The sequence below is a fragment of the Glycine soja genome, chromosome 2 (assembly GCF_004193775.1).
Source record: "Glycine soja cultivar W05 chromosome 2, ASM419377v2, whole genome shotgun sequence".
Classification (NCBI taxonomy): Eukaryota; Viridiplantae; Streptophyta; class Magnoliopsida; order Fabales; family Fabaceae; genus Glycine; species Glycine soja.
The window spans coordinates 22,954,403-22,972,814 of NC_041003.1; the positions used below are offsets into that span (position 1 = coordinate 22,954,403).

At 34.3% G+C, this 18,412-nt stretch overlaps 1 protein-coding gene across 4 annotated transcripts; it reads right to left on the reverse strand.

Moving 5' to 3' along the window:
• Positions 1 to 3,766: 3,766 nt before the first annotated feature.
• On the reverse strand, positions 3,767 to 7,755 carry LOC114391500 (L-aminoadipate-semialdehyde dehydrogenase-phosphopantetheinyl transferase-like). Of its 4 annotated transcripts, XM_028352512.1 has the most exons (6): positions 7,561 to 7,666; positions 7,173 to 7,248; positions 6,630 to 6,762; positions 5,855 to 6,099; positions 4,686 to 4,857; positions 3,767 to 4,089 (listed from the first exon to the last, which is right to left on the reverse strand). In XM_028352512.1, coding segments are annotated over exons 2-6 (729 nt in total). In that variant the 5' UTR covers positions 7,175 to 7,248; positions 7,561 to 7,666; the 3' UTR covers positions 3,767 to 3,912. The 4 variants fall into 4 exon arrangements, with proteins under 4 accessions (XP_028208313.1, XP_028208308.1, XP_028208319.1 ...); XM_028352507.1 differs by lacking the exon at positions 7,173 to 7,248 and having other exon boundaries at positions 7,561 to 7,755; XM_028352522.1 differs by lacking the exons at positions 3,767 to 4,089; positions 7,173 to 7,248 and adding an exon at positions 5,430 to 5,509 and having other exon boundaries at positions 4,689 to 4,857; positions 7,561 to 7,755.
• Between the last annotated feature and the right edge of the window lie 10,657 nt (positions 7,756 to 18,412).

Consider the following 18,412-nt stretch of genomic DNA (forward strand, 5'->3'; position numbering starts at 1 on the left):
CTGTTACTGCGCAAGTATATTATGAACATTTGGTTTGTCATTGCTCGTTGGGAAACGACCTAGGATCACTTCCTAGTTACTGCATTTTCATGTTTATTTGATTCAGGTATGGCCACGATCATTTATGCCTTAGGGTTTAGGGTTCAAGATTTAGGATTTAGGATTTAGGGTTAAGAGGTCATCCCAATATGTCGCCAGCCATTAAGAGACTGCTACATTAAAAAATATGTAATGTAAAAAAAAAAAAAAACTAAAGTACACAAACGAAAATAACTAATGTTACTAACCATCGGTTGCATTGAAGTAACAAACTAAATACATTGAAGACAACTTCAACCAATACAAGTCACTGATGTAACATACATAAATCAATTAAATGAACAACTTCGATGCTCAGATTGCATTGGACATTGACGCCTGTTGTGCCCTTCTGCTCCACATCTACTACATTTTTGTCGGTGCTCAGATGGTTCGACCCAATCCATCTCATTCCTTATCCTTGTTGATCTTGACCAACCTTTCGCACGAATCGTAGTTGGGTCAGGGATAAGTGTCCATGCATCATCAGAAGGAGGAATTGCCGCTTCATTCCCAAGAGGCCACCAATGTGTGGAGTAAGCTTTTAAGATGTGCTCATTTGTGTAAACAACATCTATATATTGGTAGTAGTTCATGCTCACGTAACCACAAGTTGCAATAATGTGTGAACATGGATAGTGACTTTCCAGGAATCGGTTATTTTAGACAAAATTGCTCTCATATAAAAAGGGCAAGGACACTCTACGCTTTTATTCGAGCAACAAACGGCATACTTGTTCGATTTGCTATCAACAACTTTGAAACTTTGATGCACCGTCATAACATATTGTTTCAGTGCATTTTTGACCGCATCTTTACTATCAAAATCCATGCCAACATATAATTCTTGCCCCACATTAAAACTCGATGGCAGCTCCAAACTGCAAATGTCCTCCTCATCAGGATGACTCTAGTTGATATTGTTATAATGCAAAGCATCATTCCAAAAAGGATTTTGAATTGGTTCTACACCTAATCGTTAAAAACAATATTTCATGTCAAGATCACAAAAACAACTTATTTACCATTAAATACAATTGTCATAAAATGATAAATGTATTCACCTATGTTTTTATTTAATAAATTATACCTTCTGTTGGGTGAACAATTCTTACTGGTTGAATCATGTCGATGACTTCATCATCTGTATCAGATATATCGTCAGCACTATTATCTTCCTCTAAAGACTCTTCAACGTATGAGTTAGAAACAAGATCATCATTATCATCTTCATCACCATGTAAGTTGCTTACATTTCTTGGCGGTTGCAACTCATTATTAGATAAATTATTTCCACATGATGTAAGAGAATTTACAGAATGAAACATAGAACCACCAACCACATCCTTTTCTATGTACAATTCCAGAACTGACATTTGATCTTGTTGTTGAAAACTTTTGATTATGGTTTCAACATCTTCATCATCACAAATTTGCAAAGCAACATATTTTCCTGAAACTAAAAATCTACAATTGATAGCATAAATAATTTCATTATTTTCTAACTTTACCTTATCTCCATTTTTTTTCAAAGCATTAAAACTAATTCAACGTTTAATCTGAATCACTTTTTTACTGCCTTCAAAGATTACACCATCATTCTCTTCATATACCCTTCCATTGAAATACAACACTGTTGTAACCAAATTCATGATGTATCTACAAAAACAATATTTTAAATAATTAATCATAATAAATGAATTCAAAATAAATAAATCTAATCACAAAAAACATCTTTACTGAAACTTTGCATCAAAACTTTATTCTTAAAAAAATTATTAACTTCAAATAAATATCATGACAGAAAACTCAAAAAACTTAAACGATTTCAACGTAGTAATTTTAAAGGCAGAATAAACCATCAACCAAGTTATTATTATAAATAATTAATCTTAACAATAAAAAATAAAAAATACTACGAATACATTAAAATAAATATGATGACAGAATCTTAAAAGTAGAAATTTAAAAAGCCACGAACAAAGCATCAAAGAACGCTTTCAAAGTAGACATTTTAATTACATTACAAAGCATCAACGAAGTTATTATTATAAAGGCACACGAAAAAAACATCAACGTCGAGCTAATCTAATTAAAAAAATACTACAAACTTCATATTGAAAATTTTTTCCGAACTCAAAATAGTTACTTCAAATAAATGTCATATCACAAAATTCTTTTATTTTAAACACGGTTAAAGTTGAACGCTCATAAATTTTTAATACACAAGAACAATGCATCAAGACCAACCTAATTTAATTAAAAAAATACTACAAACTTTATATTAAAATTTTTTCCCATACTCAACATAGTTACTTGAAATAAATATGATGCCCCAAAATTTTTGGATTTTAAATACAGTTGAAGTTTAACTTCAAGGCTCATAAATTTTTAACACACACTAACAAAACATTAATACCAACCTAATCTAATTAAAAAAATACTACAAACTTCATATTTAAATTTTTTTTCCCACTCAAAATACTTACTTCAAATAAATATGATGTCATAATTTTTTTTTTATTTTAATCAGACTTCAAGTTCAAGCCTCAGAAAATTAAAACATATACGAACCAACAAGAAGTTAATTTAATTAAAAAAATAATATAAAATTCAAATTCAAACTTTATTCTGAACTCAAAACAATTACTTCAAAAAATAAATTTGATGGCACACACTTATTTTGATTCTGAACTTTGAAGGCTTGAAGGATCAGGAACTTATAACTGCTGCAGAAGGCAAATTTGGAAGTTCATAAATTTTTTAAAATGCACACGAAATCATAGGAGGAAGAAGCAGCTATTTAAGCTGAACGATGTCGCCAACGGCTTTGGCGTAATCCACCTATATCGCCAATGGTTTGGCGTAATGCACATAGCCTGCTGCTAGTCTCTGAAGATGCTCTGAAGCCCTAGCCTCTGCGCCCTAGTCACTGCGCCTCTGGACTGCTGCACCAGTCCATGGCTATGTCGCCACTGCGTCTTGTGAGACTAGGAACAACTCGCCAGTTTAATTGGCGAGACCAGCTGGCATGAAATCGCCTCTGGTGCTGGCGAGTCCACTGCCACGTGGACCATCCGTGGAGGACTCGCCATTCCGGCTGGCGGCATGCATTCGTCCTATGTAAAAAACAACACCATCCTAGAAATACTTTCAAAACAGCACCATTCTGGGAATTTGTTTCTAAAACAACCCTTATTAAGGCAATTTGCCAAAGGGAGAAGTAGATTATGAGACCTTCACTTTTATATGTAAATTTGTGCGGAAAAGTCGGTTAGAGTCGTTAGACGGTTTCAGTCACATGACTCTCATGACTTATGTGTGGGTTATGCATTCCATGATTACTCATATGTCGGTATTCATGTTCCTAAGTTATCGTTCTAGGAGGTCCTCATACCAAGGAAAGTTCTCAGTTTAAGTGGACCCCGAGATACTACTCCAGAACAATAATAAAGATTCAAGGAATAATAACCTTTTCAAAGATTTAGCTGAGAAGCTATATGTAATAATTATGATAATAATTAAAAATTAAATTAAATTGTGAGTGTAATTCACCAAAAAAATAATCATGTGTGCATATATTGATGTAGAACATGTTTTGCTTTATTGTCACTCTTTGTATAGCCCTTGGCCGTCATAAAAAAATAGAGTTGATCAGTATAAAATCTTGTTGACTCTAAGAAATTGATTAACAATACAGAAAATCTTATTTTGATTGAGAAAGTGGAGGTGTGTTTTCTTTCGATATACTGAATTTATCTGTAAAAATAACAATATTTTCTTTGACATGTACAATTTTTTTTCATAGATTTACACGAACATCTAACCTCTATGCTAAAAATCAAATGCTTTTTGTAAAATTGAAATAAGTTGTTCTACATCTAGTTTAACAATGCCTACGTTTGGAAGATGAAGACCTAGAGTATATTCCTCTTCAGTAAAGTCCACTTTCTTCAATGTTGTTTTGTAACTAGTAGTAGCTGATATTGGGTGAACTCTCGCAATTGAAACCTGTAAAACGAGAAAATAAGCATAAGGTACAAATATTTTAAAAAGCTGATGCATTAATTCATAACAGTGAGAGACAGACATGAAAGTTACTGTTGTAGCTGTTAGAAATGTAATAGAAATCCATTTGTGTCTTCATCAAATAGCTCAAGCTTTTAGGATATGTTATGCTATGAGAGCCTAATATTTGTTAAGATCTCATATCGGTTAGATATATGCCCAAAATACTCCTTATGTTGACTTTGGAAATCCTTCCGTTTCGAACTAGCTTTGTTATTCAGCACTTATACCAGTTTAAATTCCAGCAACATGGATGTCTTTGCAATAGAAATCTAAAATACTAATGTTGTAGAACTGTATGATCCATCATTCAGTAGATGCAAAAGGAAAATTTATGCCACAAATTTGTAAGAGAATACCAGATTTTAACTTCATGGATGAAAAAGGAATGACGTGGTTTTGCAGAAAAAAACTTAAAAACCATATGGAATTTCATGTGATTGAAAAAAACTGAAATAACTGACATAAAGGTACCGTAGGGGATTTATACTCATAATGGTCAAGGTGTAAAGAAGTTGATGAGGAACTTAGTAACCTACACAATGTCTATCCCCGAGTTCTAACAACCAAAATCTCCACTCTGTCATGGTCTTCCCATCCACTTTAGCTGATATATTTGTCCATCTTGTGTGAGAAAATTCCACTTTATTCAGCCCTCCAGTAAGTCCACTCCCTATAGCTTTAACATATGCTTCTTTAAGGCTCCAATGCCTGCAAAGTAAATGCACCTTTGACTTTCAGCATGGCCTGTCTTCAGTTCAAAGAACCGTTATACATTGTAAAAATTCTACTTTTTTGACAGATAAAAATACATTATCAGATCTGACACTATCACATATTAATATATAAATTAAACAATTTCAGAGACCATCTTATGTTCTGCATTATATAGTAATAAAATATTCAGGTTCTTTCTTTGCCAAATTTTGTTATATACGGATAATAAAATTGGACAGGAGCATAAAATCATAAGTTAAAATTATTGGGCATTTTCATAACACCTATATGGAATGAAGCTAGGAAGCACAGTAAATACTTTCGCTGATGCCATTTGTTGAGATGCCTTCACTTAAAGAGTGCAGTGATATTCTTAAAAAATGCTAGCAAGCAATTTATTATTCAGATATTGATAATTGGTTGTTGGAGTGTTAAGTGTAAGTGAAAAATCTTACATTGGATAAGAAAAAGCAAGTTGAACAATATATAAGTGGCTACTGACAAGGTATACACCTAAAATGCCTTTAGATTTTGGGTTTCTTGCGGTGTCTAGTTTAGTAGTCCACCTGAGTTGTATTGTTTTTTCTTGGCCCATTGATGGAGATTTCCCAATGCTTCAGCTCCCCTCACGTCCCAACATTGGTTTCTTTCCAAACAAATGACAATATTAGGCTTTTTTTGGGTTTACACAAGCATGTGCTAACTTTCGAGGGAATTGAATTTTAACTCAGTAATTAATTTATTTCTGATAGAAAAAAAGAAGTTTTATTAGAAAGAAAGGAAGGAAGAGATCACTCTAGAGAGGATTAGATTCATTCCATAACAGATAATACAAAAAACAACTCAAAATAAGAAAATCTCAACAATGAAGCATAGCTACCTACTTCTGCATGCTGGAACAACAGCATCGAGAGGAATTAAATCTATATTACATGAAATATTTTCAATTTAACTATTCCTCGACAACAGGTAAAGTATAAACACATCATACCTGTAAAATTCCGTCAATACATCATTCAAAGTGCCTGAATTGACTATGTTATCCCATTCCAGACTTGAAAAGTATGATGAGAAGAATTGAATGAATTCTGTAGTTGTTTCTCCCTGTGGAACATCATAGGAGACAATGTCTACCCCAACAAGACATACAGGTTCAGATGCTATGGCCACATAGTCACCATGATGAGATACATTGAAATTAAAATTTGGGAATCTAAGATCAAATTTATCATAATCCTGAAAGACAATAAGGGATAAACATATAAGTAAGGCTAACCCATGAATAAAAAAATAACATAAATACATGGTTAAGGAAACAAAAATTGAGTTTGTTATTCAACACATTAATATTACATATTTTATTATTTTTATTCTTTTTTTACTGTATATTTGCACTAAAGATATCTCCCAGTCGACAATTGAAAACTAATTCCTTTCGTGGTATAAATTGTATAGATCACTGAAGTGGATTTTACTTCTAACAAAGCATTTGTTATACACATAAGCAAAGTTTTAAATTATACTATTATAGTCGTCGTTTTGTTACAATCCTTGATATTTGCCAGAAATTGTGCAAAAATAACGTTAATGCAGCAACAATTGTGTTCACAGAGAGCCAAAACCTTAATTACAGCCCCAACTGTGATTGGGGACTGTTTTTTAAAACCTTGTACATGAGCATGCTCTAGGGACCTAAATATCTGTCAGCTACACCAGGCTTAGTTGGTATTATTGCTCATCTATGATGTTACAGGAAATGATCATACCAAATAGGGTTTGCCTTCCAAAGTTCGTTTTATGACAATGTCAGGAAATGGAATTTGCAACACATCATGGACAAGAACATACTGAAGCATGCGGCTAACAAGTGCACGTTTCCTATCTTCCATTTTAACAAACCTACCAATGCACAAGTACATCTATCAGTCAAAGGATCCATCAAAAACCATTTTATAAGTTTATCAACTGAACAAGAAGCTATCTCAAAAGTCAAAACCACTTGAGTTTACTTCAAGTGAGTGCCAAAACGTCATCATTGTATGCAGTAAACAGGTGAAAAACAACAATTTTTTTCCTACAAGTTAGGAAACAGACTCTTCTGGGTATATTTGGAAATGAGTTTTTAAAGGGAAAAAAAGAAAAGAAGGAAAGGCAAAGAAAAATATTTTTGAATTAAGAGAATTACATAATAGAGATTTGCTTAACAAATTATAACTCCAAATTTTCAAAAATTCAATCAATGTATAACTTGCTAATATACTCCTAAAGATGTAAGTTAGCAAATAACGTTGATTTTCTTAAATTACAACATTGTCTAAAATTCGAAACTCTGTTCCCCAAGCTGTGAAGGACACCCCACCCGCTAGATCCAATCCTCATTTGTATCTATAAAAAAAATAAGTTAACGTATGTTAACATATCCGTATATAATATTTATAAAATTAAACAAAAGACTGCAAATTAAATTTACATTAATTTATCATTTTATTTTTTTATTTTAAAGTTATCAAATTAAAATCAAAGTTTTATGACTCTCCCCTCCTTCATTTTCACCTCTGAATAAATTTCAATTCCTAAACATAGTCTTTAAAGCGCAAGACTTGACCACTACAATTGATAGAAAAAACATTGCATTAATATAAAAAGTGCTTATGTCTGTATAATCTAACAGAATGAATTGAATGGGATAGAGAGAACCTGGTAACCGAGGAGTGCTCGTGGAAAGGAAGGAGGGAGAGAGCGAAGGAGAAGTGAGAGGGGTGTGGGTCCCACTTTGATATGTCCACTACCCATCTCCTCACGCCTTCTTTCATTTTCAACGCACACTTTATCCAATAGAGTGGTGGTTCGTCTGAGTAGAACAGAACCAGGGGAGAAAATTTCAACGGAACCTCATCTAAAATCTAAATAATAAAATATCCTTTTTATTAAAGAGAATACATAATACGAATAGTCTAAAAAATATATATTTTAATTTAATTATGAATTGTCAATTTTATAATCATTATTTTAAAGGACATATAAAAATAATATGTAAAAAAAATCAATAATCAATCTATTGAATTATTTATGATTTTTTAATATGCATTTAAGACACTTTAACTTTTTTTATAATATTATTATTTAATTTATGTTGCTTAATGTTATGGGAGATAATCTCTATCTTACATCTTAAGTCAGTATCATTTGTACTCAAGTAACAATTGTTAGGAGGGATAATATCAATTCTACATCTTAAATTAGTATCACTTGTATCAAATGACACTTACTTAAGGATAATGGTCATGGGAGATAGTCTTGAGTCTATATCTTAAATCAGCATCACTTGTACCCAAAAGATAATGACTTAGGGACAATTGTTATGGTATACATCTAGACTATGGGCAATCCATTACAAGCTACCCCTTGTGTAAGTGTACTATATTACCCCAACTGTATATGATAGAAATATGGTATCTTAAAGTAAAGAATAAGGTATATCTCCTCTCCCTTGAATACAATGCCTAACTTGTAGAACTTCAAGGGTATGTACCTCACTACCACCCAACACCCAAAGGCCACAATTCTCTAAAAAATGACAAGATTCTCTCCCTGCACCTCCCCTCTTACTTATAGGCAACATGCCTCAGTTATTTCTTTAACCAACTAACCTAACTAACTAATTAATGGGTATCTAACAATATTTGTTTACCCAACAAGGAAAATTCTAAAACTGATGCCATTTGATCGTGTGATGAGTAAATTGTTTCTAACCTTGTGCCAATTTCAAATAAAAAACAAAAATAGTACAACTGTTTAGAATAAAGTACTACTGGACCAGGATCCTTTATAGTTACGAAACAACTGCACTTCTTATAGCTCAACAGATCCCAACCATTCCTACAGGTCAAAATATAGATCCAGTCCTATTCCTCCCCATTATTTAATTAAGATGTAAAGCATAAACACATGTAATCAAGAAAGATACTTAAAGTTAAACATAAATAAAGGAACTATAAGAACTCCAAAAAGTCCAAACAATGATGACTACATTAAATCTTGCATAAAATTTTTAAGAGAACATATAGATATTAAATTACAACACTCAACACATTAGTCTTGGTCCACACTCATTCTCTGACATATTTCTGCTTTTCAGTGTTATCAAATAGCGGCCATGGCAGTGCCATGGCGCAATAGCGTGGCGAAAATTTGAAAAAACGCCACCTAATAGCGGTGGTGTGGCGAGTTGCGTATGGCGGCCGCCATAGCCATGGCGGTCATGGCGGAATAGCGGGTTTTTTTTGTGTTTTTTCCGCGGTAGGTGTTGCGCTGACCCGACCCAACCCTACCCAATATTGTATTGCAAAAGCGCAGTGGGGAAAACGCACAGTACAGAACACAACAGCACGACCCCGCACCCAGCAGCGACGACCAAGCACACGACGCACGGACGGCGGCGGCGACAACGACGCTATAGTCTGCGACGGACGGCAACGTGGTTCTGTTTTTTTTTCTTTTTTTGTTGCTGGTGTTTTTTTTCTGTTTGACACCCCTTTTATTTTTGGTTCTGCATTATTATTTTTTTCTGTTCACCCCTTTTTTTTTGTTCAGCCCTTTTTTTATGATATTTTTGTGTTTGACACCCCTTTTTCTGTTTTTTATGCTTGTATCCTTTTGTTATTTTGAACTCTTGAATAAGTTTATTTGGTGTTGGTACATGGTTATTGTGTGAACTCATGAAACTTTTTTAGTTTATTTGAATGCAATCCATTGTTTTTTTTTTAATTTTTTTTATATTTATTTTTTATCTATTGTTTTGTTAATATATATATATATATATATATATATATATATATATATATATATATATATTTTGTCCGCCATGTCGTCCGTCATTTTCTGCTACGCCATCCGCCATATTTTTATGGCAGATTTTTGTCTTTCCGCCATCCGCCATTAACAACACTGCTCCTTTTTGAGCCAATAAACAACTACACTGATTTACTACTTTACTCTGAATTTACAGCTTGAATGCTTCACACCAGAGAAAAGTAATTATATTTTTATTCCTATTAATTTTCCTAGGTGGTTGTTTTCTTCACCTAGTGCCAGTTATCACACTGTTTGATGATACAAAAATAGTTAAGTCAAGCAGCATATTGAAAACAAGATAGCTGACTGGGAGACTAAATATCTGTATTAATCTAAAATGCAATAAACATGGAGTTTGTGTTCAAGCAATGCTTCTTTTCTTCATTAAAGTCAAAGATAGCAAAACCTTTTGAGTTTTTTTATTGGACTGCATTGGGTTGGGATTGGTTTATATATATCTATATCCTTTACCAAAGAATCTGAAATATACCGAGGAATACATTAATCCTATGTGTTCCTTGTTTAAGAACATGGAAATTTACTCTATATGGAACCTAATTACACATACAACGAGTACATATGCATATTAATGCTCAAAACTGAAAAGTCACTCTTTTCAGCACATAAGTATATACGGGACATAAAATTGCCTATGTTCAGAATCTTCACTTTTTATGGTTTTGAACAATTCTTGAAATTGTCTAAGTGTGACATGACACAATAAGGAGAAAGCAAAGTCTGGATTCAACAACCATATCACTTTAATATGCCATTCATGCATTCCATCGAGCATTTGATAGACCAAATAAAAAAAAACTTAGTATTTCGAAATAAATCATGTTCACAGGCTCTACGAATCTGTCCAACGGCAACTAGCAATGACTCAATAATTCGAACTATAGCTCGAAACAGAAACAGAAACAACACAATGACAAAATGCAACGAAACAAATAGTGGTAGTAAAAATCCTTACACAAAATTAAGGAGGAAATCTTTGTCACGCGTCACACAAAAGGAGAAATTCAAGAATGCGGTGAGTTGAAGCAAAAGGCGATAGGGTTTGAGACCAATTGGTTGTACTCGTCGGAGAAGTTCCAACTCAAGTTCGTTTACGTTTGCGAGCTTAGCCGGCGACGGATGTGTGAAAGAGTGTTTTTGCCCTTTTGATGTTGTGGAAGGCGATAGAAATAGGCATGGCAACGGGGCCCGAATCCGTGGGGCCCGCCCCGGACCCGCCCCGATTTTGACGGGGAAAATCCGAGTTGACCGGGGTCGGGGTCGGGGTCGGGTTTTCCCCGATAGCCAAATTCGGGTTCGGGGTCGGGGATGGGATTCTCAATACCCGCCCCGAACCCGTACCCGAACATGCCCCGCTAATTATTAATATATATTACACATTGAAATATGAAACTATTAGATTAAATTTTATGTTAATGTTGAATTGAATTTTATGTTTTATTTAAAATTATATTTTTTATTTTATGAAAAATTATATATTTTAATAAAATTTTATAAAAATGTCGGGGGCGAGACGGGGCGGGGAAAACCCGACCCCCCGTTGGGGACGGGGATGAGATGTAAATATACACCCCTATCGATTTCGGGGGCGGGGTGATGAGAATCATGAAACTGGCCAAATACAGGCTAAAGGCCCAAGTGGAGAAGGACGAAGGCCCAAGTGGAGAAGGACAAAGCCCCCGAGTGGAGAAGGGTGAAGGCCCAAGTGGAGAAGGATGAAGGCCTAGAGGCAGAGACACTATCAAGACTATTAATTGTTGCTGAAGGCCAAAACTAATTTGAAGGCCCAAGTTAAATAAGTTTTTAGTTATAATTTATTTTTATTGTAATTTTGGCCCAAACTGTTTAGAAGGCCCATGTCTATTTTTATCTTTTTGTTCAGCTACACTATAAGTATTGGTTTTTGTTTTGAATAAGAAAACTTTTGGGCATTTTCATAAAATTGGGTGAGAGTTTCTCTCTGGGTTCCTTTTTGAACCAATTATCAGACTTATCAAGGTAATCCATGTGGCGTCTATCCTGACTTATCTTCCTTCACTGGAAGTGGCAACTACCCTGACTTATCTTCCTTCACTGGAAGTGGCGTCATCCAAAACCTCCGTAGCCTGTATCAAACGATCTGCTCCTACTCAGGTTCACATCATCTGGTATCAGAGCTTCGGCTCTTGATACAGGTTCTATCCTATCCTATCCTATTTTTTTTTCTTTGTAATTTGTCTAGGTTCGTGCTTTTGTCCTTGTTCTGTTATTTGCATTCTTGTTTACATCTTGTTTCGTTTTTGTTTGCGTCTTGTGTTCTGTTATTTGCGTTCTTGTTCTTGTCACGTTCTTGTTCTTGTTTCTTGTGTCTTTCACACTTTGTGTCAAAAAAAAAATTGCAAAAAAATTTGAAAAAAAAAGTGGGTGTTTGATCTTTGAACACGAAATTGAGGCATTTAGAGGTATTTTTTTGGAAAGAAAATCGTGGATCAAATCCCCTATTCTAGATTCTCCTCTGAATTCTGAGCGTTTTGATATATAGTGGGCCTCAAACGGACAACTGTAGCAAAAGTTATGAGCATTTGAAGTTTACTTGTCATATCTGTTATCTTATCTGCTATCCTATCTATTATCTTATTTGTTATCATATCTGTTATCCAAATTAAATCTAATTTGTTATCCAAATCTGATCTGTTATCCAAATCAAATCAAATCAAAATTTGTTATCCAAATCAAATCAAGTCTAATCTGTTATCCAAATCAAATCCAATCTGTTATCCAAATCAAGTCTAATCTGTTATCCAAATCAAATCTAAATCCAAATCAAGTCTAATCTGTTAACCAAAATCAAATCAGATTTGTTATCCAAATTAAATCTGCTATAATTAAACTGTCTTTCCTGTTATATACCTTGTGTGTCTAATTTGATTCATCCGGGAACTTAAGAGGGAGTGAGTGGTAAAAGGTATGAGTGAAAACATCACACAAAAGCCTATATTGAGAGCATCAAACACGAGTGAACTACCATCAAAGAGAGAAACACGTGAGTAGAGAGTGTGGTGAGGTCCTGCATTTTTTTTAATTTACTGCAAAATTCTTTGTTCCTTAATCATGGCAAGAGCTGGTGACAATGGTGGTGTATATCATCAACTGGACGAATCTCAGCGCTTATTTCTGGACGCGTGGACTACACAAATGCAACGTTTGTTGAACCGTAACAAAGAAGAGCCCTACAAACGAATAGCCAAATCTTCCTCGTTTACTCTTAAACCTCTATCCCCTAGAGAAGTGTGTGATGACCAAATCAGAATGAGAGAAAAGAGAGAACAAGAGAAAGAAAATAGTGAGGCACCACAAAGGAATATGAAAAAGAAGAGTGATACACCCGAGGAAAAGAGTGATACACATAAGAGAGAGAGTGATACACATGAGAGAAAATTTAATTATTTTGCAGAGGCGAGTGAAGTGAGGAAAGTGTTACATGCTCATGAACCACTCAATCTACAGTATTGCAAAGATAGTAAAATTTCTACTGATAATTCTAATGAGTTTACTATTTCTATTTCTCCTAGTGTTCAACCCTTATTGCAGGAATTTAAAAATGTCTTTCCTAAGGAGATTCCTCATGGACTGCCACCTTCAAGAGGCATAGAACATCAAGTTGATCTCCTCCCCGGAGCTTCATTGCCTAACAGGCCAACTTACAAAAGCAATCCCCAAGAGATTCAACGTAAGGATGCGCATGCCAAAGTTGAGTATGTGAAAAGATTGTATGACCAAGTGAAGGTGCAAATTGCAAAGAAGAATGAAAGCTATGCCAAGCAAGCCAACAAGAAAAGGAAGGAAGTGGTACTTGAACCCGGTGATGATCCTGGACATTTGAGGACAAATGTTTTCCAAGAAGGAGGGAATGATGAGAATCATGAAACTGGCCAAATACAAGCTAAAGGCCCAAGTGGAAAAGGACGATGCCCAAGTGGAGAAGGACAAAGCCCCCGAGTGGAGAAGGGTGAAGGCCCAAGTGGAGAAGGATGAAGGCCCAGAGGCAGAGACACTATCAAGATTATTAATTGTTGCTGAAGGCCAAAACTAATTTGAAGGCCCAAGTTAAATAAGTTTTCAGTTATAATTTATTTTTATTGTAATTTTGGCCCAAACTGTTTAGAAGGCCCATGTCTATTTTTATCTTTTTGTTCAGCTACACTATAAGTATTGGTTTTTGTTTTGAATAAGAAAACTTTTGGGCATTTTCATAAAATTGGGTGAGAGTTTCTCTCTGGGTTCCTTTTTGAACCAATTATCAGACTTATCAAGGTAATCCTTGTGGCGTCTACCCTGACTTATCTTCCTTCACTGGAAGTGGCGACTACCCTGACTTATCTTCCTTCACTGGAAGAGGCGTCTACCCTGACTTATCTTCCTTCACCGGAAGTGGCGTCTACCCTGACTTATCTTCCTTCATCGGAAGTGGCGTCATCCAAACTCTATAACCTGTATCAAGCGATCCGCTCCTACCCAGGTTCACATCATCTGGCTCCTACCCAACTTATTTAACTTGGGCCTTCAAATTAGTTTTGGCCTTCAGCAACAATTAATAGTCTTGATAGTGTCTCTGCCTCTGGGCCTTCATCCTTCTCCACTTGGGCCTTCACCCTTCTCTACTCGGGGGCTTTGTCCTTCTCCACTTGAGCCTTCGTCCTTCTCCACTTGGGCCTTTAGCCTGTATTTGGCCAGTTTCATGATTCTCATCACGGGGGCGGGGAGTGAAATGGGGAGTTGGGGGCGGGGGTGGGGTAAACAAAACCCGACCCCGACCCGCCCCGTTGCCATGCCCATAGAAATAACAAGTTAGGGAGTTGCTACGTGCACCCAGCAATATTGTTGGGGCACCCAGCAAACAGTGAATGGGCGAAAATGCCCTTCCACAAAAACTCTTTCCGGAAGAACCTTCTTCCGGAATCATTCCGAAAGACACTTGTTCCGAAAAATTTTCGGAAAACCCTACTTCCGGAAGAAGATTTTGTGATTCCAGAAGAACTCAAGAACACTTTCCGGAAGAATGTCATGCAGAATGTTTCCGGAAGAAGGTTCTTCCGGAATCACTTCCAGAATTTTTTTTTTAAAAAAAATTATATTTTTTGTAATAATTTAATTTTAATGAATAAACTAAGTTATAAAATAATTAATATTATTATACATAAATAATTAGTGAACATAATTATGACAAATATTTGTAATTTCTTTTTTACTCGCATGTAAATGTAAATATTAATTTGTGTGACAATTTAGTATAATTTAAATCATAAAAATTAATTAATTCGTATATTTTATTAAAAATATAAAATATTTATTATGATAACATTTAATGCATATATAATAAAAAAATGATTATTATTTTATAACAATGTCAAGAAAAAATAATTTTCATTTTATAATAATAAGTAAAAACAAAATAATATTTAATGCATATGTAATGACGATTTTGCCACTGTGTAGTTTTCTTTAAATTTACTATGCTTCACGCTTCCATTTCACGCATCCTTCGTTGCTTTCCTTTTCTTGCTGTTGCTTTCCACCCTGTAGGTGTTCCGTATTTGAAGATTTGGTGGTCCCATGAAGTAGGTGTTCCGTATTTGAAGATTTGGTGGTCCCCCGTGAAGCAGGTGTTCCGTATTTGAAGTTTTGTTAGTCGTTGTTCTTCCTATTTCGTCGGAGGTACGCATTTATGGGTATTTTTTGCATTTTCTGGCTAGTTTTTAGAGAAGAAAAATAGTAAAAAGCTGTTTCTAGAAGAAATTTTAAGTAGAAGAGGAAGAAGTTTCGGAATGAGAATGTTGTATTTCCGGAAGAAGTTCTTCCGGAATGTTACATTATTAACAAATTTTTTTATTTCTATTTTAAAAATATATATATATATATATATATATATATATATATTCAATTGTGGATTATTGGTTTAATTAGGTATAATGATTTGGTATAATATTAAATGATTTAGGTAACATAATTGTATTTTTTGTTGTAGTAGAAAAATGTTTTATTAGTTGTTTATTATAGTGTTAAGTTTAGTTTAAGTAAATAATGTAGTTATAAATTTAGAATATATTTGTATTAGTTGTTAGTATGTTTGTTAGTTAATATGTAGTCAATTTGTGGATGTGGTTATATGATAATTTGAATATACTTCTGTATGATGCATATGTCCTGTTAATATGTTTGTTATTTAATGTGTAGTAAGAGTATGGAAACTGTGCAACGCGCCAGTGATGGGCAAATGAAGGAGTGACGACACATCATCCAATGTGATCGTCAACTCTCCTACCGGAAGGTGGAAGGTGCTGGTCTCACCGTGCCACCTCTCCACGAATGCGGATATCAGTCCAGGATTGCCAGTAATAACTGAACAATCGATCAGTGGACTTAATCCTGTGGCAGCCACCAGGCCTTCAATCTCAGGCACTGGCCTCCCAATCAGTGTCACCTTCCTCCCATGTGACACTAACTTCAAATCAGGATGTTCCTGATTTGAAGTACAAATTATACAATTATTAAAAAAAATTAATGACAAACAAATAAATCAACAATGATAAATAATTAACAAATTAAAATACCTGTCCACTCCAAACAGCATGTGCAACATGGTCCACAAATGATGCCAGCACTGACGGGTCACGTGGCCCACCAGGGAATCCCTCAGCAGCATCATCAGCATCTGACCCCTAAGCACCATCAGCACCCTGTACGTCCGCACGCATCTCATGTGCCTCCGCAGCCAGATCAGGGACATCGTCAGTCATCTCAGCAACGTTCTCAGCCATATCATGTCCCTCCGTAGTCATCTGATGAACCCATTGCCTACGGGCTGAGGCAGTAGGCCTACGCCTCTCGGGAACATCAACTGCATCATGGTCATCATGTTTATCTCTGCCTACAAGTCTACCTATGGCACGACCTAAACCTCGTATTCTAGTCATGATCTGCAAATCATATCGAACACGTATTTTTTAAGGTCAAAATATACACAACTTTCTTTATAAAAATAAAACAAGTTTATTTATAAACAAATAAAACTAATTTAAATTAAATTATTTGAAAACATACACAACATAATTTAAAAAAAAATTAAACAACTTCATTTATAAAAAAAACACAACTAATGTAAAAAAAATTAATTCGTAAACATCCACAACTTAATTTTAAAAAAAAATTAAAAAACTTCATTTATAAAGAAAACACAACTAAATTATTTGGTAAACATCCACAACTTAATTTTTTTTTAAAAAAAACTTCATTTATAAAAAACCACAACTAATGTAAAAAATATTAATTAGTAAACATCCACAACTTAATTTTAAAAAAATTTTAAAAAAATTCATTTATAAACAAAACACAACTCAATTATTTAGTAAACATCAAAAACTTAATTTTAAAAAAAAAATAAACAACTTCATTTATAAAAAAAACACAACTAATATAAAAATAATTAATTATTAAACATCCACAACTTAATTTTAAAAAAACTTCATTTATAAAAAACCACAACTAATGTACAAATAATTAATTATTAAACATCCACAACTTAATTTTTTTAAAAAATAAACAACTTCATTTATAAAAAAAAATACTTCATTTATAATAAAATAAAAAAGTTTATTTATAGACAAAAAAAACACAACTAATTTCAAAATATATAATTAATAAACATACACAACTAAAATTGTATATAAAAATAAAACAAAAATGGGAAAAAAAAATTCCAAACATACACAACTTTATTTATAAAAATAACTACTTCATTTATAAAAAAATACATAAGTAATTTAAAATTAAATAATTAGTAAAATACTCAACTAAAATGATATAAAAAATAAACAAAAACAATTAACAAAAATAACCAACTTAATTTATACAAATAACCAACTTTATTTATAAATAAAATACACTAGCTTTTTTTTTTTAAAAAAAAATATTTAAAAAAAAAAACTAACTTCCGGAAACTTTCCGGAAGAAGGGGTCTTCCGGAAGCACTGAAAGGTCATATGGAAGAACCCTTCTTCCGGAATGTTCCCGGAAGAACTACTTCTTCCGGAAACTTTCCGGAAGAGGTGTTCCGGGAGCTTTTCGGAAGACCAGTACTTTCGGAAGACGTTTCATTACTTCCGGAAGAACCCTTCTTCCGGAAGTTCCGGAAGAAACCCAAACGGGTCTTCCGGAAGGCGCCACCGTCACCAAGCTTTTGCCATTTTTTCGGCGTCTTCTACCCTAAGGTTCCACTAACCTACCCTAAATGCTACAAATATAGTGCATAACAAAACCAAAGCTAAGAAGAAGGCCACCTACCTCGAATGCAAATGGGTCCAAGGGCTGGCGGAGAAGAAGACCACCACCGAGCTCGTCGCGGAAGAGAGAAGAGAAGAACTTAAGAAGCTTTCGTGGAAGAGAGAAATGAAGAAGAGAGAATGCTTCCGAAAGAGGGAAAAAAAGCTTTTTAAGTTTTTAAATGAAGGGCAAAATTGACCTTTCAATAAATTGTTGGGTGCACTAGCAATATTGCTGGGTGCACCTAGCATATCCCAACAAGTTATTTGCGATAATGGGCCTGTAGGCCAATTCATGACCATTTTTTGAGTGTTGCTAGGTGCACCCAACATTTTTGCTGGTGCACCCAGCAAATTCATAAATGGCAAAAATGCCCTTG